This window comes from Tachyglossus aculeatus, chromosome 4, assembly GCF_015852505.1.
Source record: "Tachyglossus aculeatus isolate mTacAcu1 chromosome 4, mTacAcu1.pri, whole genome shotgun sequence".
In the NCBI taxonomy this organism is placed as follows: Eukaryota; Metazoa; Chordata; class Mammalia; order Monotremata; family Tachyglossidae; genus Tachyglossus; species Tachyglossus aculeatus.
Window position 1 is genome coordinate 9,616,984 of NC_052069.1, and position 26,187 is coordinate 9,643,170.

Sequence of the window (26,187 nt, forward strand, 5' to 3'; positions counted from 1 at the left end):
TTGGATTATTTTGGACATAGCGAATTGAATTATTTGATTATTTTAGACATGGCAAATTGAACTTCCGTTTTGGGAGGAATATGATCATTTAGTGGTATTAGAGTTTCCTTAACAGGAGGAATATACTTATATGTTACTCGCGCATCACATAAGCCCCAGGTCCCACCCAGGAGGAATTCACGTATGGTTTGTTTGCACGTGGTGAGGCAGCTAATTCCAACCCACGAGCACTTCCCACTTGGGAGGAATCCACTTATGCATTCCACACCCATGGCAAAGCACCTGTCTTCCAGCCCCACGGGAATTCTGCGGGATGGGACACTCACCCATCCATCCCATGGTATCTCACTTGGTGCGGTCAGAGCAGGCTTCTCAAGCTCTAGGCAGAGGCCACCTGCAGCCGGCTGCTGCAAGTCTCTATCCTCTGCACAGAAGATCAGAGGCCGCAGGCATTTATCACCTGTGCTCCTAGGCCATTCCAGCTTCCAGCCTCAGTTTATCCAATCTTCTCCCCTTTTCATTTTTACTGTAAGAGCTCCCTGAAGATCGGGAACTATGTCTAATTCTCAGTGTGTATTCTTAGCAACAATGTGGCCTAACAATAACAATGATAATGATGGTATTTGTGAAGCACTTACTATGTGCCAAGCAACTGGGGTAGATACAATGTAATCAGGTTGTCCCACATGGGGCTCTTAATCCCCATTTTACAGATGAGGTAACTGAGGTGCAGAGAAGTTAAGTGACTTGCCCAAAATCACACCGTTGATAAGTGGTGAAGCCAGGATTAGAACCCATGACCTGTGACTCATTCACTCATTCAGTCGTATTTATTGAGCGCTTACTGTGTACTAAGCACTTGGGAAGTACAAGTCGGCAACATATAGAGATGGTCCCTACCCAACAACGGGCTCACAGTCTAGAAGGGGGAGACAGACAACAAAACAAAACATGTGGACAGGTGTCAAGTCGTCAGAACAAATAGAATTAAAGCTAAATGCACATCATTAACAAAACCAATAGAATAGTAAATATGTAGCCTGTGCTCTTTCCACTAAGTCACGCTGCTCTCTTTCTAATGGAAAGAGCATGGGCTTGCGAGTCAGAGCATGTGGGTTCTAATCCCGACTCTGCTGTGTGTCTGCTGTGTGACCTTGGGCAAGTCACTTCACTTCTTTCTTGCCTCAGTTACCTCATCTGTAAAATGGGGATTAAGACTGTGAGCCCCACATGGAACAACCTGATCACCTTGTATCTACCCCAGCCCTTAGAAGAGTGCTTGACACCTAGTAAAGCACTTAACAAATACCACAGTTATCATAATCATTATTATTATTAGCACTTAGCATGGTGCTGTACACACAGCACCTAATAAATATTACTACTAGTAGGAATTCGGGTTCAAAGTTCTATCTTCTGCAAATTGCTAAATTCCAAGATGCTAAATTTCCCATCAACTTGGTCTTCTTTCTTCCCAGCTCAGTCTGAACGACCAGAAGTTTGGAGGATCAGCTGATGTATGTGGACTTACTTTGGTTCAGAATGAAGATGGGCAAGTCTCATTGGAGCAACGAAAAAATTCCAGAAGTCAACTAAAGATGAAAGATGAAGACTCTCTCGCGCTCTTGAAAGAGTCGGTGATTACTCCGTATCCCGGGTCTGTTCACCAAGCGAATGAACAACTGAGTTCAGACTGTGATGGCAACACTTCATTCTTCCATGGCCTCCAGTGTCCTTTGAAAGAGGAGAAAGCTGGAAAGGTTTTGAAATCTCAGGAAATCACTTTCAATAGAAGAGATGGAGCATTAAAAATGAAGATGAAGTGAAAACCCATGTGGAAAGTAAAGACACGCTCCTACTACCCGAACGGAGAAAGAAAACCAATCAAATGATGATAAACATCAACCCAATTGGGAAGAAAAAATTGTGTCACGGGGAAAGGAGAAGAGCCAGTTCTGGGAAGCTCCTTGCTCGTCTCATCTCCTGATCACCTCTAAACAAATGAAGAGAAGCACCTCTTTGGGAAAGGACTGTGCGAAAAATCTTGAAGTTTTCCCAGTAGCTCAAGGGAATGGAGAGGGTTCGATTGAAGCTACTAATCCCCTAGAAGACCAAGGACCAGTATCTAGGAAAACACCTGAGTTAGGCAAGGAAAAACAGTTGTGATTTCAAAATGACGTTGTTCTCTATGGGCCAAACAACTTGGATGAAGAGGAAGGGGTGGAGAAAACGTCTTCTGGAGAAATAGTGCCTATTTACAGTAGCCATCCAGGTCAAGATGTTCAGAATACATTTGTGTTCAAAGACGAGAAGGGCAAACACCTTCTAAAAATGTCTTTTACTGATGAAGAAAACCTCTCACCATTAAATACAAAGACATCATTACAAGGAGGGCAATGTGAAAATCTTTCAAGAAGAAGCACCGTAGTGGAAGAGCGAAATAGATGGTCCCTCAAAATAGAGTTGCTAGAAGAAATCAAGGATCTACATTATCAGCAAATAACAGTGTTAAAGGTAGAGAACGAGAGATACAATCAGAAAATTTGGATGCTGGAGGAAGAAAATAGATGCTTGTCTAGGGCTTTGGGTGCCTCAAAGGATGCAATCCACATTTATTCCCAACAAATCTGGGGAAGCAATGAAGCAGGTGTTGATTTTTCATTGAACTTGTTTCCCTCAAAGGAAAAGCAAGAGAGAGATGATGGCAAGATGATTATGAACAAGGCCAGATACTTGGGAACAGTTCATGCTAGTGAACAAACAATTTCAGAAGGTCAGGGTGCAAAAGCATCCCAAGATTGTAAATCCACAGAATCACCAATTCTCATGAATAAACCTCCTCAGCCCATAGAAAATCCGGAGCAGGTTAAGACCAGGTTCGTTCAGTTTATGTCTAATCTGACAAAACAGAGAAGCAAAGGTTTCCTTGAAATAGCCCAATTTCAGAAGGATCAGGAGAAATATCAGAAAAAGGTTGGTTCCCTTGAAGAATAAAAAGCAAGAAATTTGCAAAAGATCGCTGAACTTGCAAAAGATCAGGACATCCTGTCTGGAAACGTGTCTCGGTTAAAAATGGAATTAGAACTTTACCTGGCCTTAATTTCTGATCTTGAGGATTGCAATGCCAAGTGTAACCAACACATTTCTGAAGTCCTGGAAGAAAATGTCACATTGAAAGCCAGGAAGAACGTTATCCAGGAAGATTGTCCGGACCAAGCCGTGGCAGTCACAAAGCAGCTTGCGCTGGAAAACCATGAACTGAAGATGTTAATATCTGATCTTGGGATGCGCTATAGAACTCTGATCAAAGACGCAGTGGCAGGAATAGCAGACATCATGCACCATCTCCAAGAAGAAAATGAGCAGCTCTTACTCCGGATGCACTCTACAGAAACCCACCAAGAAACCGAACTCACTGAGCCTAGGGAACAGCGTACAAACAAAAATGAGCAGTTGACTGGAAACCTTAGGCAAGTCTTGGATGAAGTAAAGACTGAAGACAAAGGGATGCAGATCACTGTATCCCCAAGCTACCACACGCCAAAAGAATCTGGTACCTCCCCAGAGGGAGTGAGGATCTTTTCTAGAGGAAAGTTTCCAGCGATGTTTTCCATGCCCCATGAACCCTCTACCTATTTGATTGATGATTCCAGAAGGCTTGCCTTCTTGGATCAGGAGAACTGTGTGCTACCCAATGTGTTTCAACAAAGCCTCGAAGGAGCTGATATGAAAAAGGCAAAGTTTGTGGCGAAAATCAGAAAGACGCCATCTGGATTTCAAGATAAAGTATTGAAAGCCCTAGGAAACATCCTCAAGGTAAGATGAAGCAGCGTGGCTCAGTGGAAGGTGCACGGGCTTGGAAGTCAAAGGTCATGGGTTCTAATTCCAACTCCGCCACATGTCTGCTGTGTTACCTTGGGCAAGTCACTTAACTTCTCTGAGCCTCAGTGACCTCATCTGTAAAATGGGGATGAAGACTGTGAACCCCACGTGGGACAGCCTGATCACCTTGTATCCCCCCCAGCACTTAGAACAGTGCTTTGCACATAGTAAGCCATTATTATTATTATTATTATTATTATTATTATTATTATTATTATTATGATCGTCATCATCATGAAGCAGCAGGGCTTAATAGATACAGCATGGGCCCGGGAGACAGAGGACCTGGGTTCTAATCCCAGCTCTGGCACTTGCCTGCTGGATGACCTTGGGCAAGATACCTCACTTCTCTGGGCCTCAGTTCCCTCATCTATAAAATGGGTATTAGGATTGTGAGCCTCATGAGGGACAGGAGCCATGTCCTATCTGATTAGCCAACCCCAGCTCCGAGTGTAAAAATTTAACAACTACCATGGAAAAATTTAGACTTGTTCAGTTTGATGTTTATGCAGTTGTTTACATAGTCAACTAATAGTATTTATTGAGCCCTAGTACTTTGCATGTCACTTGGGAGAGTAAAGTAGAAGAAATCAATGTGATTTGAGGTTAGGGTTCACGTCTCCTAATTCTCTCATATCAATCAATCAACCAATCAATCGTATTTATTGAGTGCTTACTGTGTGCAGAGCACTGTACTAAGCACTTGGGAAGTACAAGTTGGCAACATATAGAGACAGTCCCTACCCAACAGTGGGCTCACAGTCTAGAAGGGGAAGACAGAGAACAAAACCAAACATACTAACAAAATAAAATAAATAGAATAGATATGTACAAGTAAAATAAATACTCATACTCTCCTAAGTGTTTAGTACAGGGCTCTGACCACAGTAGTCACACAGTAAATAGTACTGAATAATCATTTCTGCCCACAAGGGACTCAGGTCTGAGGTTTTATCTGCTGGGAAAGAATTTCTTTCTTTTTTTTGCTTATCCTTGGGAATGTATGGGGTTCTCTGAGGTGCTTTTCAGATTATGTGCAATTCTGCCATGTCCTGTGTTCTCACTATTCATTTTGGCTAAAATGTTAAGGAATTATGGAATATTCTTCTTTTTTATAATATTTTTAGTGTTTACTTTGTTCATTCATTCAATCCTATTCATTAAGTGCTTACTACGTGCCAGACATTGTACTCAATGCTGGGGTATATGCAAGCTAATCAGGTTAGACACTGTCCCTGTCCCACATTTTACAGATGTGGTAATTGAGGCCCAGAGTAGTTGTGACTTTCCTAAGGTCACACAGCAGGTACATGGCAGAGTTGGGATTAGAACCCAGGTCCTTCTGAATCCCAGGCTCGTGCTCTATCCACTAATCTATCTTCTAGACTGTGAGCCCACTGTGGGCAGGAATTTTCTCTATTTGTTGCTGAATTGTACTATCCAAGCACTTAGTACAGTACTCTGCACGCAGTAAGCGCTCAATAAATATGATTGAATGAATGAATGAACAAGCCAACCTGCTTCTTTGATGACATGTGCTCTCATGTCCTAACCTAATTTAACACGGTTCTCCAATCTGAATCTGTGCCCGGGATATCTTCACTTGGATGAACTTGTAGTTGCCAACTTGTACTTCCCAAGAGCTTAGTACAGTGCTCTGCACACAGTAAGCGCTCGGTAAATACGACTGAATGAATTAAATGAATGAATGAAGACTCTGGACTGTAAGTTTGTTTTGGGCAGGGAATGTGTCTTCTAACTCTGTTATATTGTTATATTGTCTTTTGCCAAGCGCTTGATACAGTGCTCTGCACATAGTAAGGGCTCAATAAATAGGATTAATGCAGCTTCAAATTTCATAAGGCAAAAATGGGATTCCCCTTCCCTTCCAAACATTTCCAATCACTGTCAACGGCTCCCCTCTCCTCCCCGTCCCCAAGTTTCCTCAATCACTAACATTTGGTGAATGTTTTCTGTAATAATAATAATAATAATGGCATTTTATTAAGAGCTTATCATGTGCAAAGCACTGTTCTAAGTGCTGGGGAGGTTACAAGGTGATCAAGTTGTCCCATGGTGGGGGCTCAGTCTTAATCCCCATTGTACAGATGAGGTCACTGAGGCACAGAGAAGTTAAGTGACTTGCCCAAAGTCACACAGCTGACAATTGGTGGAGCCGGGATTTGAACCCATGACCTCTGACTCCAAAGCCCGGGCTCTTTCCACTGAGCCATGTTACTTCTCTGCGAAGAGTGTTGCCCTAGGTGTTGAAAAGCAGCATGGCCTAGTGAATAAAACATAGGACTGGAAGTCAGAGGAACTGGGTTCTAATCTTAGCTCCGTCACTTGACTGCTTGGAGACCTTGGGCAAGCCACTTAACTTTTCTGTTCTGCAGTTTCCTCATCTGTAAAATTCTTGTTCTCTTTTTTTTTTTTGAAAATGGTATTTGTAAGACACTTACTATGTGCCAGAAACTGTATTAAGGGCTGAGGTAGATACAAGATAATAACTTTGGACACAGTCCCTAGCCCACATGGGTCTTAAAATCTTAGTCTCCATTTTACAGATGAGGTAACTGAGGCCCAGAGAAGTGAAGTGACTTGCCCAGGTTCACACAGCAGTCAAGTGGTGGAATAGGGATTAGAACCCAGATCCTCCTGACTCTCAGTCCTGTACTCTTGCTTCCATAATTGACCTCCATATGGGAAAAGGATTGTGTCTACCCCAGTGCTTAGAACATTGCTTGACACATGCTAAGTGTTTATCAAAGCTATTATAGAGAAGCAGCGTGGCTCAGTGGAAAGAGCATGGAATGGGGAGTCAGAAGTCATGGGTTCAAATCTCAGCTCTGCTGCTTGTCAGCTGTGTGACTTTGGGTAAGTCACTATTTATACTCTATACTATTACTATACTATACTATACTATGCTATACTATACTATATAGCATATAGTATAGTATAGTATATATACTAGTACAGTATATATATATAGTATAGTATATATGTATTATATATACATATACATATACATACATACATATGCATACATACATATATACATACATATATACATATATATTTGTATAGTATAGTATAGTAGTGTAGTATAGTATAGTATAGTATAGTATATACTAGTATAGTATAGTATAGTATAGTATGGTATATATAGTATACTATACTATAGTATATACTATACTATACTCTATACTATACTATACTATTTATACTCTATTTATTTATTTATTTATTTTACTTGTACATATCTAGTCTATTTATTTTATTTTGTTAGTATGTTTGTTTTTGTTCTCTGTCTCCCCCTTTTAGACTGTGAGCCCACTGTTGGGTAGGGGCTGTCTCTATATGTTGCCAATTTGTACTTCCCAAGCACTTAGTACAGTGCTCTGCACATAGTAAGCGCTCAATAAATACGATTGATGATGATGATGGTCACTTAACTTCTCTGGGCCTCAGTTCCGTCATCTGTAAAATAGGGATTCATTCATTCAATCGTATTATTGGGCGCTTACTGTGTGCAGAGCACTGTACTAAGCGCTTGGGAAGTACAAGTCAGCAACATATAGAGACGGTCTCTACCCAACAATGGGCTCACAGTCGAGAAAGGGGACACAGACAACTAAACAAATGTGTGGACAGGTATCAAGTCGACAGAACAAATAGAATTAAAGCTAGATGCACATCATTAACAAAATAAATAGAATATTAAATATGTATAAGTAAAATAAATAGAGTAATAAATCTGTAGAAACATATATGCAGGTGCTGTGGGGAGGGGAAGGAAGTAGGGCGGGGGGGATAGGGAGGAGGAGAGGAAAAAGGGGGCTCAGTAGGGATTGAAATTGTGAGCCCTAAGTCTGACAATCTGATCACTTTGTATCCTCCCCAGTGCTTAGAACAGTGCTTTGCACATAGTAAGCGCATAACAAATGTCATAATTATTAATTATTATTATTGTTATTATTATGCATCCCAGCCTGCAAACTTGGTTCCTCTGTTGCCGCTACCCTTCTCACTGGGCCTCCATCTCGCCTGTTCATGGCTCAGTGGGCTTTGGAGTCAGAAGTCATGGGTTCAAATCCTGGCTCTGCCAATTGTCAGCTGTGTGACTTTGGGCAAGTCACTTTCTGTGCCTCAGTTCCCTCATCTGGGAAATGGGGATTAAGACTGTGAGCCCCCCGTGGGACAACCTGATCACCCTATAACCTCCCCAGTGCTTAGAACAGTGCTTTGCACATAGTAAGCGCTTAATAAAATGCCATTATTATTATTATTATTAATTATTACTATTATTATTCAATCATATTTATTGAGTGCTTACGGTGTGCAGAGCACTGTACTAAGCGCTTGGGAAGTACAAATTGGCAACATATAGAGATGGTCCCTACCCAACAGTGGGCTCACAGTCTAGAAGCCTATCTCGCCACCGCCCCTGGCCCACATCCTACCTCTGGCCTGGAACTCCCTTCCTCCTCAAATCCGCCAGACCATCACTCTCCCTCCCTTCAAAGCCCCACTGAAGGCTCACGTCCTCCAAGAGGCCTTCCCAGGCTAAGCCCCACTTTTCCTCAGCTCCCCCTCCCCTCCATCTCACCCCAATTTCCTCCCTTTGCTCTACCCCCATCCCACAGCACTTGTGTATATATGTACCTATCTCTAATTCTATTTATTTATATCAACGCCTGTTTACTTGCATTGATGTCTGTCTCCCCCCTCTAGACTGTGAGCCCATTGTGGACAGGGATTGTCTCTCTTAATTCGATGCATTGTACTTTCCAAGCACTTAGCACAGTGCTCTGCACACAGGAAGTGCTCAATAATATCAATGAATGAATGAATAACAGCATTATAATAATAATATCAGACACCTGGGAGACTATAATGGAATTAGTAAACCCAATCCCTTTTCTCCAGAGTGTGAGACAGGTACTAAAATAAAGGGGAAAGTGATAGAGTTCAAATCTGTGCCTGAAAGTTTGAAAGTTTCGTGAAGAGCATAATGGGGTGGGGGTGGTTACTAAGTGGTTAGGGTTATAGGGGCAACTTAGGGGATGGGGACCCAAGTGTCTCCAGGACTAAGTACAATGCTTTGCACATAGTAAGGACTCAATAAATATGACTGATTGACAAATATAATCATAATAATAATTATTATTATGGTATTCTTTAAGTGCTTACTATGTGCCAGGCACTGTTCTAAGTGCTGAGGTAGAGACAAGATAATTGGGTTGGGCACAGTCCCTGTCCCACATAGGGCTCACAGTTTTAATCCCCATTTTTCAGATGAGGGAACTGAGTCACAGAGAAGTGACTCACCCAAGATCACACAGCAGACAAGTGGCAGAGTCAGGTTTAGAACCCATGAGCTTCTGACTCCCAGATACAAGTTAATAGAAGTTAGTACAAGTTAATCAGGTTGGACACCGTCTCTGTTCCACATGGGGCTCACACTCTTCATCCCCATTTTCAGATGAGGTCACTGAGGTTCATTCATTCATTCAATTATATTTATTGAGCACTTACTGTGTGCAGAGCACTGTACAATGTGCTTGGGAAGTACAAATTGACAACATATAGAGACGGTCCCTACCCAACAATGAGCTCACAGAGAAGTTAAGGGACTTGTCCAAGGCCACACAGTGGACAAGTGGCAGGGCTGCTTTGAGAAGAGAGGGTTCTCCAAACACTAAAGAGGAGGAGTGGGCTTTCAGTGCACTGAGAGGACCTGCTTTCTATAAGCAGCCTTGTAAATGAGCATAAACTTTGAATCAATCAATCAATCAATCGTATTTATTGAGTGCTTACTATGTGCAGAGCACTGTACTAAGCGCTTGGGAAGTACAAATTGGCATCACATAGAGACAGTCCCTACCCAACAGTGGGCTCACAGTCTAAAAGGGGGAGACAGAGAACAGAACCAAACATACCAACAAAATAAAATAAGTAGGATAGAAATGTACAAGTAAAATAAATAAATGAATAAATAAATAGAGTAATAAATATGTACAACCATATATACATATGTACAGGTGCTGTGGGGAAGGGAAGGAGGTAGGACGGGGGGATGGAGAGGGGGACAAGGGGGAGAGGAAAGAAGGGGCTCAGTCTGGGAAGGCCTCCTGGAGGAGGTGAGCTCTCAGCAGGGCCTTGAAGGGAGGAAGAGAGCTAGCTTGGCGGAGGGGCAGAGGGAGGGCATTCCAGGCCAGGGGGATGACGTGGGCCAGGGGTCGATGGCAGGACAGGCGAGAACGAGGTACGGTGAGGAGGTGAGTGGTGGCAGAGGAGCGGAGGGTGCGGGCTGGGCTGGAGAAGGAGAGAAGGGAGGTGAGGGAGGAGGGGGCGAGGGGATGGACAGCCTTGAAGCCCAGGGTGAGGAGTTTCTGCCTGATGCGCAGATTGATCGGTAGCCATTGGAGGTTTTTGAGGTTTTTGAATAACTTTCCACTGGCTGTTCTCCCGGGATCCCAAAGGAAATGCTCCATTTTTATATGCAGCCAGAATAATAAACAGACTTACATGGTTTTGCTTCATTTAAGGCCTGTTATCAATCTAATCTATTCATTTCTTATTTGAAGATGAAATCGTTGACCAGGACCTTCAGTCTGTAGGCGGAAGAGGGTAATTGTGCATGCATCTAGAAGGCACCTTAAGAAGGCAGGAACCTTTTCTTATACTTCTCTAGATGTTCCCCAAGCATCTGGATTGTGTATTCCACCTCCTGCCTCTCCCCACTACAGTCCATATTTCACTCCACTGCCCGGATCAACTTTCTACAGAAATGTTCAGGACACATCACCCCCCTCCTCAAAAATCTCCAGTGATTGCCTATATGTCCATATCAAACAAAACTTTTTCACCCTTGGCTTTAAAGCTCTCCATCACCTCTCCCCCTCCTACTTCACCTCATTTCTCTTCTCCATCCCAGCCCAGACACTCTTCTCCTCTGCTGCCGCTAACCTCCTCACTGGGCCTCCTTCTCTCCTGTCCCATCATCGACCTCTGGCCCACATCCTACCTCTGGCCTGGAATGCCCTCCCTCCTCACATCTGCCAGACAATAACTTTCCCCCAGTTTTTCAAAGCCTTACTGAAGTCCCATCTCCTCCAAGAGGCCTTCCCACACTAAGCACCACTTTTCCTCATCTGACTTGCTCCTTTTGCTCTTCTCCCCTCTTAGCCCCACACCACTTGTGTACATATCTGTCATTTTATTTATTTATATTGTTGTCTGTTTATTTTTATTAATGTCTGTCTCCCCTCTCAAACTGTGAGTTCGTTGTGGGGTGGGATTGTCACTCTTTATTACTATATTGTACTTTCCCAAGCACTTAGTAAGTGCTCTGTGTACCCTAAGCACTTAATAAATTAGAGAAAATGTATTTTTATAGAGAATTTATTTTTATAGAGAAAATTAGAGAAGCAGCGTAGCTCAGTGGAAAGAGCCCGGGCTTTGGAGTCAGAGGTCATGGGTTCAAATCCCGCTCCACCAATTGTCAGCTGTGTGACTTTGGGCAAGTCACTTCACTTCTCTATGCCTCAGTTCCCTCATCTGTAAAATGGGGATGAAGACTGTGAGCCCTCCCGTGGGACAACCTGATCATCTTGTAACCTCCCCAGTACTTAGAACAGTGCTTTGCACATAGTAAGTGCTTAATAAATGTCATTATTATTATTAATAAATATGATTGAATGAATGAATGTGAGCCCACTTTTGGGTAGGGACCGCCTCTATATGTTGCCAACTTGTACTTCCCAAGCGCTTAGCACAATGCTCTGCACACAGCAAGCACTGAATAAATACGATTGAATGAATGAAAGAATGAATGAATAAGCATGACTCAGTGAACATTATCCAATCAGCATGTCCCAGGGTGTAGATCCTGGCCACGGGAGTCAACATCAGCAACCTTTCTATCTCCCAACCTCCCGTCTCTCCCCACTTCAGTCCATATTCAGTCAGAGAAGCAGCGTGGCTCAGTGGAAGGAGCACGGGCTTTGGAGTCAGAGGTCATGGGTTCAAATCCCGGGTCCGCCACATGTCTGCTGTGTGACCTTGGGCAAGTCACTTCACTTCTCTGAGCCTCAGTTACCTCATCTGTAAAATGGGGATTAAGACTGTGAGCCCCACGTGGGACAACCTGATCACTTTGTATCCTCCCAAGCCCTTAGAACAGTGCTTTGCACATAGTAAGCGCTTAACAAATGCCAACATAAGAATAATAATAATAATATTCCACTGTGCTTCCCAGACTATCTTTCTACAGAAACGTTCAGGGCATGTCACCTCCTCTCCTCAAAAATCTCCAGTGGTTGCCTAGCCACCTCCATATCAAACAAAAACTCCTCACTATTGGCTTCAAAGCTCTCCATCACCTTGCCCCCTCCTACCTCACCTCCCGTCTCTCCTTCTCCATCCCAGCCTGCACACGCCACTCCTCTGGTGCCGCTTACCTTCTCACTGGGCCTCGTTCTCACCTGTCTCATTGCCAACCCCTGGCCCTCATCCTGCCTCTGGCCTGGAATGCCCTCCCTCTTCAAATCCACCAAACAATCACTCTTCCCCCCTTCAAAACCCTACATCAGGCACATGTCCTCCAAGAGGCCTTCCCAGACTGTCTCCCTTTTCCTCAGCTCCCCCTCCCTTCCCCCTCCTCCCTTCCCTGCCCCACAGCTCTCATGTATATACGTACATATGTATAATTCTATGTATTTATATTGATGCCTGTTTACTTGTTTTCATGTCTGTCTCCCCCCCTCTAGACTGTAAACCCGTTGTGGGCAGGGATTATGTCATTTTATTGCTGAATTGTACTTTCCAAGCACTTAGTATAGTGCTCTGCACACAGTAAGCACTCAATAAATACGATTGAATGAATGAATGAATGAATGAATGAAAAAGAGAATAGAAAACTATTTGGTGTTCATTCATTCAATCCTATTTATTAAGCACTTACTGTGCGCAGAGCAGCGTGGCTCAGTGGAAAGAGCCCAGGCTTTGGAGTCAGAGGTCATGGGTTCAAATCCCGGCTCTGCCAACTGTCAGCTGTGTGACTTTGGGCAAGTCACTTAACTTCTCTGGGCCTCAATTACCTCATCTGTAAAATGGGGGATTAAGACTGTGAACCCCCTGTGGAACAACTTGATCACCCTGTAACCTCCCCAGCACTTAGAACAGTGATTTGCACATAGTAAGTGCTTAATAAATGCCATCATCATCATTATTATTATTATAATTACTAAGTACTTGGGAGACTACAATATAACAATAAGCAGTGACATTCCCTGCCCACAATGAGCTCATAGGCTACAGAAAGGAAAATATCAATACAAATAAGCGGTGAAGAAATGAGCACCTTTATCCTGGTTGTGTGTGGGGGCAAATATTGTTTTGAGTTTGTAGTTAACCTCGTTTTGTAGTTTTCCTTTTGTTTATGAAATGGACCACTTTTGGTGGGCGTCTAAAGAAAAACACCCTTTGCAGAAAGTAAGCAGTTTATTTGTTTTTTGGGGGTTTTTTGCTTTTTTCAGTAACCATAATAAGAAACAATAGATGGGCTCCTGCCTTTAAATTCAATCTAGCAGGGGAGACAGACAAGAAAATAACAGGTTGGAGGAAGCAATAAACTAGAAAGATATTTGCATGAATGCTATGGTGCACATATGTACCAAAGATATTAGACATGATCCCTGACATTGAGGAATTTAGTCTTTCCAAATATGTAATGAAATCACTTATAGATTTGACTGTTCTTATGAGCAATGCTATAAATGAAATTTTTGTGAGGTGGTTTTTTTATTTTTGTTATTTTCCTCATGTAGACTCAGAGGAATATCAAGAGATTTGGCCCTTCTGAAAGAAGATATGAAGAGGTCAAAAGCCACTTTCAACATGGATCATCTGAATTACAGCATCTTCGGAGAGTGGAAGGGGGAGCAGAAATTGCAGAGGTGGGTGAAATATAAATCAGCCCCAGAGAGACGCACGGTGAAGCAGTCATATTTTGTAAAGTTCATCAAAATGTCGAGTTGTCTGGTAAAGCCCACTGTGGGTTACAAACCTCTTTCCACGTCTACCTCAGTGAACCATGGTGATGAGGATGGAAACTGCAGTGGGTAATTCTCACTATGAGACCAGATATCGGTATTTGGGAAGGAGTCATTTACAAAACGGAAACCTGGTAGCATGAAAAAGGGGAAGCATTATGGATGAGTGAAGAGTTTACTCCCCAAGAGGGCAGTCACCCAGACACCATTCTCCTAGGCCATGAGGAACAAAAGAAAGGAATTAGTCTGCAAAGCTATTGTTAATTATTACTATTAGATTGGGGATAAGATTTTTTGCAAAGAAAGGATTATGGGCTTTTTGATAAGACTTATCGGTAGGGAGCATTTGTCAGTGCAGGTGAGATCGCTGGAATTTTTGAAGGCATACGTGGTAAATTTGTAAACAGAATCAGTCAATCCCCTTGTCCCCCTCCTACTTCACCTCACTACTCTCTTACTCCAACCCAGCTTGCATGCTTTGCTCCTCTAATGCCAATCTTTTCACTATACCTCAATCTCATCTATCTCAGTCCTGCCTCTTTCCTGAAATGCCCTCCCTCCTCAAATCCAACAGATAATTACTCTCCCCCTCTTTCATTCATTCGTTCATTCATTCATTCATTCAATCATATCTATTGAGTGCTTACTTTAAAGTCTTATTGAAGACATATCTCTGCCAAGAAGCCTTCCCTGACTAAGCCCTCCATTCCTCTTCTTCCACTCCCTTTTGAGTCCCCCTGGCTTGTTCCCTTTATTCATCCTCCCTCCCAGATCCACAGCACTTAGTGACATTTCTGTAATTCATCTATTTATATTAATGTCTGTCTGCCCCTCTGGACTGTAAGCTCATTATGGGCAGGGAATGTGTCCATTTGTTGTTATAGTGTATTCTTCCAAGTGCTAAGTACGGTGCTCTACACACAGTAAGTGCTCAATCAATAATAATAATGATAATAATGATGGCATTTGTTAAGCGCTTAATATATACAGAGCACTGTTCTAAGTGCTGGGGGGGATACAAGGTGATCAAGTTGTCCCACGTGGGGCTCACAGTCTTAATCCCCATTTTACAGATGAGGGAACTGAGGCTCAGAGAAGTTAAGTAACTTGCCCAAGGTCACACAGCGGACATGTGGCAGAGTCGGGATTCGAACCCATGACCTCTGACTCCAAAGCCCGTGCTCTTTCCAGTAAGCCACCAAGTTAGAAAGAAGAATAGGGTCAGAAAGCCTGGGGATGCAGGGTGGTGGAGGAATATGAGGTAGAAGGCACAGGTGCAAAGTGGTTACTGTAGACAGCACTTGGGAGAGTGCCATAGGAAAGTAAAAGTCTCAGTCTTAAGCATCCTCTACCCTTCCTTTTCTGTCTCCTCTCCTTTCTCTTTTTCCTTCTCCATTTTTTCTTCTGCCTCGCCTTCCTGCTATAATTATTTCCACATGAAACTGTGCCTTCCCCGTTTTGGAGTTGCAAAAATTGAGGCAATTATGTGGTTCACTACGGTGTTTCCTTAGTTCCAAGTTTTGCATCTTGTAAAGGCCCATTAAAAAGACTCTATTGGTGCCACTGTAAGCCCCATGAGGAACCGGGACTGTGTCTGATCTTTTATTTCTATAGCAAGCAGCATGGCTCAGTGGAAAAGAGCATAGACTTTGGAGTCAGAGGTCACTGGTTCAAATCCCGGCTCTGCCACTTGTCAGCTGTGTGACCTTGGGCAAGTCACTTCACTTCTCTGGGCCTCAGTTACCTCATCTGTAAAATGGGGATTAAGACAATGGGTCTCACAGTCCAAGTAGCTGGGAGATCAGGTGTTGAATCTCCATTTTGCAGATAAGGAAACTGAGGTCCAGAGAAATGAAACGACTTGTTGAAGGCCACACAGCAGACAAGTGGAGGAGGCAGGACTCGAACCCAGGTCCTTCTGACTCCCAGGGCCAGGCTCTATCTCTTAGGCCAGACTGCATTCTCATGATCAAACAATGTTCAAGGAACGACTATACTCCTACAGTAGTTTAATAAATGAGACAGTCCCCATTTTACAGATGAGGGAACTGAGGCACAGAGAAGTGAAGTGACTTGTCCAAAGTCACACATTTGATAAGTGGGATTAGAACCCATGACCTCTGACTCCCAAAGCCGCTCTCTTTCCATTAAGCCACGCTGCTTCTCAATTAATCTTGCCTTCTGCCCTGCTGGGTAAAAGCATACTCACTGTACAACTGAAGTTAAAAAAGCATAAATTCCATTCTAACGCAAATGATCTCAGCTGTTTTTATCAGGCAGCAGCCTACCAAACCGAATTTTCTTTTAAGAATGTGTTCTCCAATAACTAAAGAGGCCACTGACCTTTCCTTCTGCATCAATTTCTACCTTGGCCTCCCCGCAAGGAAGAAAAAGAGGAATTGTGATGATGGACTTAAATGGGTAATATATCACCCGATGGATAGTTCCATTATTTGTGTTTTGAGATGAAGTACCAATCAAGCTGGCTGATCCATTCCCAATACGACAGGAGAAATCAGTCCAGCAAATCCATCAGGAGAAGAAACGTTTAGAAAAACAGCCGTATATTAGACATTGCCTCAAGGCTAGTGTGCTAAAATCTAATCCAATGAAGACTCTTTTTTTTACAGGACTGAAGGAAGATGGTTTTGTTAGGATTTCACCATGCAAGTTATGGTATTTATTAAATAGCAAGTCACAGCATTTGTTAAGCACTTCTATTTATTGAGCATATTTATTCAACTACATGCCCAACACTGCACTAAATAATAATAATAATGATAACAATTATTAAGTGCTTACTATGTGCAAAGCACTATTCTAAGCTCTTGGGAGGTTACAAGGTGATGAGGTTGTCCCACGGAGGACTCACAGTCTTCACCCCCATTTTACAGATAAGGTAACTGAGGCACAGAGAAGTAAAGTGACTTGCCCAAAGTCACACAGCTGACAATTGGCTGAGCCAGGATTTGAACCCATAACCTCTGGCTCCAAAGCCCGTGCTCTTTCCACTAAGCCACGCTGCTTCCCTGTGTGGACTGTGTCCAATCCCACCTTCACCACTTGTCTGCTTTGTGACTTTGGGCAAGTCACTTCACTTCTCTGGGCCTCACTTACCTCATCTGAAAACTGGGGATTGAGACTGTGAGCCCCATGTTGGGCAGGGACTGTGTCCAACTCGATTTGCTTGTATCCAGCTCAGTGCTTAGCACAGTTCCTGGCACATAGTAAGCTCTTAACAAATACCACAATTATTATTATTATTATTATTATTGTGAACTTGTCTCTACCGCAGCGCTTACAACAGTGCTTGACACATAGTAAGCGCTTAACAAATACCACAATTGTTATTATCATCTTGTACCTAACCTGGTGCTTAGTAAAGTGCTTAGCACCTAATACGCACTTAACAGATATCACAATTGGTTTTCTTATTATTTGCTTTTTCACTCCTTCAGATAATAATCCTTATTTTTCTGAGAAGCAACGTGGCCTAGCAGATCATCATCAATCGTATTTATTGAATGCTTACTATGTGCAGAGCACATAGATAAAGCACAGAGCAGATAAAGCACAGACCTGGGGGTCAGAAGGAATTTGATTCTAATCCCAGCCCTGCCATTTCTCTGTAAAACTCATAAAAGGCAGGCAACATGTCTGCTAATTCTGTCCATTCATTCAGTCGTATTTATTGAGAGCTTACTGTGTGCAGAGCACTGTACTAACCGCTTGGGAAGTACAAGTCGGCAACATATAGAGACGGTCCCTACCCAACAACGGGTATTGGACTCTCCGAAGCACTTAGTACAGTGCTCTGCTTGTAGTAAGTAGTCAATAAATACCATTGATTGATTAATCTGTGACCTTGGGAAAGTCAGCTTGTAGTAAGTACTCAGTAAATACCATTGATTGATTAATCTGTGACCTTGGGAAAGTCACTTGATTTCTCTGTGTCTGTAACCTCATCTATAAAATGTGGATTAAGCAGTGTGAAGCAGTGTGGCTCATTCATTCATTCATTCAATCGTATTTGTTGAGCATTTACTGTGTGCAGAGCACTGTACTAAACGCTTGGGAAGTACAAGTTGGCAACATATAGAGACGGTCCCTATCCTACAGTAGGCTCACAGTCTAGAAGGGGGAGACAGAGAACAAAACATATTAACAAAATAAAATAAATAGAATAAACATGTACAAATAAAATAAATAAATAAATAAATAGAGTAATAAATACCTACAAACATATATACAGGTGCTGTGGGAAGGGGAAGGAGGTAAGGCGGGGGGTATGGGGAGGGGGAGGAGAGGGAGAGGAAGGAGAGGACTCAGTCTGGGAAGGCGTCCTGGAGGAGGTGAACTCTCAGTAGGGCCTTGAAGGGAAAGAGCCCAGGCTTGGGAGTCAGAGGTCTTGGGTTCTAATCCCGGCTCTGCTGTGTGACCTTGGGCAAGTCACTTCTCTTCTCTGAACCTCAGTTACCTCATCTGTATACTGGGGAATAAGACTGTGAGCCTCACGTGGGACAATCTGATCACCTTGTATCCCTCCCAGTGCTTAGAACAGTGCTTTGCACATAGTAAGTGCTTAACAAATGCCATTATTATTATTATTATTATTATTATTATTATTATGATGATGATGATGATGATGATGCTCATGATCCCCTCGTGGGACAGGTGCTGTGCTTGACCTGATTAATTTGTACCTACCTCAGTGCTTAGAACATTTCTCCACACATACTAGCTGCTTAACAAATACCACTAGACTGCATCCAACCTAATTTGCTTGTATCCACTCCAGCGCTTAGTACAGTGCCTGGAACACAGTAAGCGCTTGACAAATTCATTCATTCATTCAATCGTATTTATTGAGCACTTACTGTGTGCAGAGCACTGTACTAAGCGCTTGGGAAGTAGAAGTTGGCAACATATAGAGACAGTCCCTACCCAACAACAGGCTCACAATCTAGAAGGGGGAGACAGACAACAGGCAGAACAAAACATGTGGACAGGTGTCAAGTCGTCAGAACAAATAGAATTAAAGCTCAATGCACATCATTAACAAAATAAATAGAATAGTAAATACGTACAAGTAAAATAGAGTAATAAATCTGTACAAACTTATACATGTACATATCTGTACAAAGACAAACAAAAGAAGCGTGGCTCAGTGGAAAGAGCATGGGCTTTGGAGTCAGAGGGCATGGGTTCAAATCCCGGCTCCGCCAACTGTCAGCTGTGTGACTTTGGGCAACTTCTCTGTGCCTCAGTTACCTCATTAATAAAATGGGGATATAATATATTATATATTATATATATATATATATACAGATGTGTATATATATGTAGAGAGAGAGAAGCAGCATAGCTCAATGGAAAGAGCATGGGCTTTGGAGTCAGAGGTCAATCAATCAATCAATCAATTGTATTTATTGAGCGCTTACTGTGTGCAGAGCACTGTACTGAGCGCTTGGGAAGTACAAGTTGGCAACATATAGAGACGGTTCCTACCCAACAGTGGGCTCACAGTCTAAAAAGGTCATGGGTTCAAATCCTAGCTCCGCCAATTGTCAGCTGTGTGACTCTGGGCAAGTCACTTAACTTCTCTGGGCCTCAGTTCCCTCATCTGCAAAGTGGGGATTAAGACTGGGAGCCCCCCGTGGGACAACCTGATCACCTTGTAACCTCCCCAGTGCTTAGAACAGTGCTTTGCACATAGTGAGCGTTTAATGAATACCATCATTATTATACATACAGGTGCTGTGGGGAGGGGACAAATACCATGATTATAGTGCTTTGCACATAGTAAGCGCTTAATCAATGCCATTATTATTATTATTATTAGCATTAAAAAAATTCTTGGCAAAGCAAGTTGTACAGCCTGCCCCTGCTATTTCTCCGATTTTGACTAGAGGTCGTTTCCAAGTGAATATGGTGAGTCCCAGCTGTCCCCAGTCATCCTGCAATTCAGTCATTCACTCAGTCCTATTTATTGAGCATTTACTGTGTGCAAGGCACTGTATTAAGCTCTTGGGCGAGTACAGTACAACAATATACAGACACACCCCCTGCCCAAAACAAGCTTACTGATGATGATGATGATGATGGTATTTGTGTTAAGCTGCCCAAAACAAGCTTACTGATGATGATGATAATGATGATGATGATGGTATTTGTTAAGCGCTTAGTATGTGTTAAGCTGCCCAAAACAACCTTACTGATGATGATGATGATGATTCATTCATTCATTCAGTCGTATTTATTGAGCGCTTACTGTGTGCAGAGCACTGTACTAAGAGCTTGGGAAGTACAAGCTGGCAACATATAGAGACGGTCCCTACCCAACAGTGGGCTCACAGTCTAGAAGGGGGAGACAGAGAACAAAACAAAACATATTAACAAAATAAAATGAATAGAATAAATATGTACAAATACAATAAATAGAGTAATAAATACATACAAACATATATACATATGTACAGGTGCTGTGGAGAGGGGAAGGAGGTAAGGGGGGGGACAGGGACTGTGTCCAACCCAATCATGATGATGATGATGATGGTATTTGTTAAGCACTTAGTATGTGCTAAGCACTGGGGGAGATACAAGGTGATCAGGTTGTCCCACGTGGGGCTCACAGTCTTAATCCCCATTTTACAGATGAGGTAACTGAGGCCCAGAGAACTGAAGTGATTTACCCAAAGTCACACAGCTGACATGTTATGGGGCCGGAACTAGAACCCACAACCTCTGACTCCCAAGCCCAGGCTCTTTCCACTGAGCCATGCTGCTCCTCAAGCATCTTTATGGGCCCCCTCCCCAAATTCCCACTTTGGATTCAGGTATCTAACCTGCAAATTGAGGTGTTTCATGTCCTGCAGGCCAAAGTGGCTTGTCTGGTGCAGATATGTCATGAAAGGAACACCCAGTATTATTATTATTATTATTATGGCATTTATTAAGCACCTACTATGTGCAAAGCACTGTTCTAAGCCTTGGGGAGGTTACAAGGTGATCAGGTTGTCCCATGGGGGGCTCACAGTCTTAATCCCCATTTTACAGATGAGGTAACTGAGGCGCAGAGAAGTTAAGTGACTTGCCCAAAGTCACACAGCTGACAGTTGGTGGAGCCGGGATTTGAACCCATGCCCTCTGACTCCAAAGCCCGGGCTCTTTCCACTGAGCCACGCTGCTTCTCTCTTAAGCTCCTTGTGGGCAGGGATTGTGGCTGCTGACTTTATTTGGTACTTTCCCAAACACTTAGTACAGTGTTCTGCACCCAGAAATAATAATAATAATTAATAATTATGGTATTTATGGTATTCTAGACTGTGAGCCCACTGTTGGGTAGGGACCGTCTCTATATGTTGCCAACTTGTACTTCCCAAGCACTTAGTACAGTGCTCTGCACACAGTAAGTGCTCAATAAATACAATTGAGTGAAAGAATGAATGAGTTTTTATTAAGCACTTAACTATGTGCCAGGCACTGTGCTAAGCGCTGGGGTGGATATAAGCAGAATGGGTTGGACACAGTCCCTGTCCCATGTGGGGCTCACAGTCTCAATCCCCATTTTACAGATGAGGGAAGTGAGGCCCAGAGAAGTGAAGCCACTTGCCCAAGGTCACACAGCAGACAAGTGGTGGAATCAGGATTAGAACCCACGACCTTCTGACTCCCAGGCCCTTGCTCTATCCACTATGCCATGCTGCTTCTCATAAAATGATCAATAAATGTCCAGGAAGTGATCAATAATAATAACAATAATAATAATGGCATTTGTTAAGCGCTTACTATATGCAAAGCACTGTTCTAAGCGCTCAGGGGGATACAAGGTGATCAGGTTGTTCCATGTGGGCCTCACAGTCTTAATCCCCATTTTACAGATGAGGGAACTGAGGCCCAGAGAAGTGAAGTGACTTGCCCAAAGTCACACAGCTGACAAGTGGCGGGGCCGGGATTAGAACCCATGACCTCTGGCTCCCAAGCCCGGGCTCTTTCCACTGAGCCACGCTGTACTCTATATCCTTGGTTAACCAACGGGCACGATAGCTTCACAGCCATGGCTTTGTGAATCGCCCTCTCTCCGCTGAGGCCAGTGATTTGGTGAACAGTGAACGATGTTCATACCTCCTCCATTTCCTGTAACCAAGGGATCAACAAAGCCGAAGAAATCTGTGCTTGCCTGCCTTAGCATGTGGGATTGAGAGCGACTGATTTTGACTGAGCTCTCTCCTTCAACCCACATATTTAATCTGTCACTAAATCCTGTCAGCTCAACCTTCACAACGTTGTGAAAATCCACCCTCTCTTCTCCATTCAAACTGTCACTACATTCATTGAAGCCCCTCTCCTATCCTGTTTCGAGTATCGACCTTGTTTCTGATCTCCCAACCTCCTGCCTCTCCCCACTCCAGTCCATACTTCACTCTGCTGTATGCATCCTGTATATATGTATATATGTATATATGTTTGTACGTATTTATTACTCTATTTATTTATTTTTTTAATGGCATTTGTTAAGCGCTTACTATGTGCAAAGCACTGTTCTAAGCGCTGGGGAGGTTACACGGTGATCAGGTTGTCCCACGGGGGGCTCACAGTCTTAATCCCCATTTTACAGATGAGGTAACCGAGGCACAGAGAAGTTAAGTGACTTGCCCAAAGTCACCCAGCTGACAACTGGCGGAGCCGGGGTTTGAACCCACAACCTCTGACTCCAAAGCCCGTGCTCTTTCCATTGAGCCACGCTGCTTCTCTATTTTACTTGTATATATTTATTCTACTTATTTTATTTTGTTAATATGCTTTGTTTTGGTCTCTGTCTCCCCCTTCTAGACTGTGAGCCCACTGTTGGGTAGGAACCGTCTCTATATGTTGTCAACTTGTACTTCCCAAGAGCTTAGTACAGTGCTCTGCACACAGTAAGCGCTCGATAAATACGATTGAATGAATGAATGAATGAATCATTTTTCTACAAAAATGTTCCATCCATGTTTCCCCTCTCCTCAAGAACTTCCAGAGGGAAGCAGTGTGGCTAGAGAAGCGGCGTGGCTCAGTGGAAAGAGCACGAGCTTTAGAGTCAGAGGTCATGGGTTCAAATCCCGGCTCTGCCACGTGTCAGCTGTGTGACTTTGGGCAAGTCACTTCACTTCTCTGTGCCTCAGTTACCTCATCTGTAAAATGGGGATCAAGACTGTGAGCCCCCCGTGGGACAACCTGATCACCTTGTAACTTCCCCAGCGCTTAGAACAGTGCTTTGCACATAGTATATGTTGCCAATTTGTACTTCCCAAGCGCTTAGTACAGTGCTCTGCACATAGTAAGCGCTCAATAAATACGATTGATGATGATTGATGATAGTAAGTGCTTAATAAATGCCATTATTATTATCCACCTTTGCATTAAACAGAAACTCCTTATCATCAGCTTTAAATCACCCAATCACTTTGCCCTCTCCTACCTTACCTCTGATTTCTTACTACAACCTAACTCACACACTTCACTCCACTAACGCCAACCCACTCACTCTAACTGTATCTCATCTTCCTCGCCCTTGACCCCTCAACTACATCCTACGTCTGTCCAGGTAACTCCCTCCCTCTTCATAGCTGACAGATGATCACTCTCCCCACCTTTAAAGTCTTAATTAAAAAGCACATCTCCTCAAGGGGTCTTATCTAAGCTCTCATTTCCTCTTTTCCCACTCGTTCTACATCACCCTTGCACTTGGATTTGCAACCTTTTTTCATCCAACTCTCAGCCCCACAGCATTTACGTGCGAGCCCATTGTTGGGTAGGAATTGTCTCTGTTGCCGAATTGTACTTTCCAAATAGAGCAGTGTTCTGCACACAGTTAGGGCTTAGTAAATATGATTAAATAGAATATCTGTAAGTTATTCTATCAATGTCCATTTCCTCCTCTAGACTGTAAGCTTATTGTGGGCAGAGAATATCTGCATTTTATTTTTATATGGTGCTCTCCCAAGCACTTAATACAGTGCTCTGCCCATAGCAAGTGGTCAATAAATACTGTTGAGACTGAGTGAAAGAGAACTTGATTGGATCCATCATTCAATAGCATGTATTGAGCATCTTCTATGTGCGGAGCATTGTGTAAGGACTTGGGAGTGTAGAAAGGAGTAAGAGAACCAGATTTGGCCCACAAAGAAATCACAACAGATGAACCTGACAGACATGACCCATTCACAAGCACTAGGGCTGGTGAGAGGAAAAAGTATAGCAGGATAAATAGATGAATAAAGAAGCCATGCATTTTCCATCCCAAAAAGCAGACTGTCCCTGAGAAGAATCCATTCATTCATTCATTCATTCAATCGTATTTATTGAGCGTGCTTGTATATATATGCTTGTACATATTTATTACTCTATTTTACTTGTACATATCTATTCTATTTATTTTGTTAGAATGTTTAGTTTTGTTCTCTGTCTCCCCCTTTTAGACTGTGAGCCCACTGTTGGGTAGGGACTGTCTCTAGATGTTGCCAACTTGTACTTCCCAAGCGCTTAGTACAGTGCTCTGCACACAGTAAGCGCTCAATAAATGTGATTGATGATGATGACGAAAAAACTCCAGTGGTTGCCAATCCACCTCCAAATCAAACAAAAACTCCTCACCATTGGCTTTAATGCTGTCCACCACTTTACCTCCTCCTACCTCACCTAGCTACTCTCCTTTTACTACCTAGCCTGTGCCGCCATCTTACCTGTCTTGCCACAGACTCCTTGGCAGTGTTCTGCCTCTGACCTGGAATGCCCTCCTTCCTCAAATTCGACAATGACTCTCCCCACCTTTCAAAGCCTTATTAAAGGCACACCTCCTCCAAGAGGCCTTCTCAGAGAAAGCCATCCCTTTCCTCTTCTCCCACTCCCTTCTGTATCACCCTGACTTGCTCCCTTTGCTCACGTCCCCTCTCCAGCCCCACAGCACTTATGTCCATATTTATTTGAATTGATATCTGTCTCTCCCCTCTAGACTGTAAACTCATTGTGCACAAGGAATATGTCTGTTTATTCTTGTATTGTACTCTCCCAAGTGCTAAATACAGTGCTCTGCACACAGTAAGGGCTCAATAAATATGATTGAATGAATGAATAAAAGGTAATCAGCTTGGACACAGTCCCTGTCCCATATCGGGCTCAGAGTCTTAATCCCCATGTTACAGATGAGCAAACTGAGGCCCAGAGAAGTGAAGTGAGTTGCCCAAAGTGACACAGCAGACAAGTGTCAGAGCTGGGATTAGTACCCAAGAGAAGCAGCGTGACCCAGTGGAAAGAGCATGGTCTTGGGAGTCGGAGGTCATAGGTTCTAATCCTGGCTCCGCCATATGTCTGCTGTGTGACCTTGGGCAAGTCACTTCACTTCTCTGAGCCTCAGTTCCCTCATCTGTAAAATGGAGTTGAAGACTGTGAGCCCCACGTGGGACAACCTGATCACCTTCATTCATTCATTCATTCATTCATTCAATCGTATTTATTGAGAGCTGTGCGCAGAGCACTGTACTAAGCGCTTGGGAAGTACAAGCTGGCAACATATAGAGACGGTCCCTACCAACAACGGGCTCACACTTAGGGCAGTGCTTCACACAAAGTAAATGCTTAACAAATGCCATTATTATTATTTATTATTATTATTATTATTATTATCATTATTATTATTATTATTGTTACCCAGGTGCTTCTGTCTCTAAAAATAAATAGAATAAATATGTACAGTAAAATAAATAAATAGAGTAATAAACATGTACATACATATATACGGGTGCTGTGGGGAAGGGAAGGAGGTAAGGCAGGGGGGGATGGAGAGGGGGAGGAGGGGGGAGAGGAAGGATCCATCCTGAATCAGAGATGGTTGAAATGCTGCTGGTTCATTTGTGCCCCACATTCTGTTGTATTACTCACCCAAGCACTTAGTAGAGTGCTCTGCAATCATAATAATAATTATTATTATTATAATTGAGGCATTTGTTGAGCACTTACTATGTGCCAGGCACTATTCTAAGTGCAGGGGTGGATACAAACAAATTGGATTGGACATAGTTCCTCTCCCATGTGAGATTCACAGTCTTAATCCCCATTTTACAGATGAGGTAAGTGAGATGCAGAGAAGTTGAGTGACTTTCCCAAGGTCACACAGCAGACAAGTGGTGGAGCTGGGATTAGAACCCAGGTCCTCCTGACTCTCTGAACCAGGCTCTATCCACTAGACCTCACTGCTTCTCACTCTGGCAGC

The 26,187-nt window shown here is 43.1% G+C and overlaps 1 protein-coding gene across 1 annotated transcript in view; it reads left to right on the top strand.

Annotated features, from left to right (window-relative positions):
• C4H4orf50 (chromosome 4 C4orf50 homolog) overlaps positions 1-26,187 on the top strand; it is a 159,041-nt gene that overhangs the window by 41,456 nt on the left and 91,398 nt on the right. Inside the window, 4 exon segments of the mRNA XM_038745438.1 lie at positions 1,473-1,809; positions 1,812-1,865; positions 1,868-3,816; positions 13,716-13,844. Coding sequence (XP_038601366.1) covers positions 1,473-1,809; positions 1,812-1,865; positions 1,868-3,816; positions 13,716-13,844 — 2,469 coding nt within the window.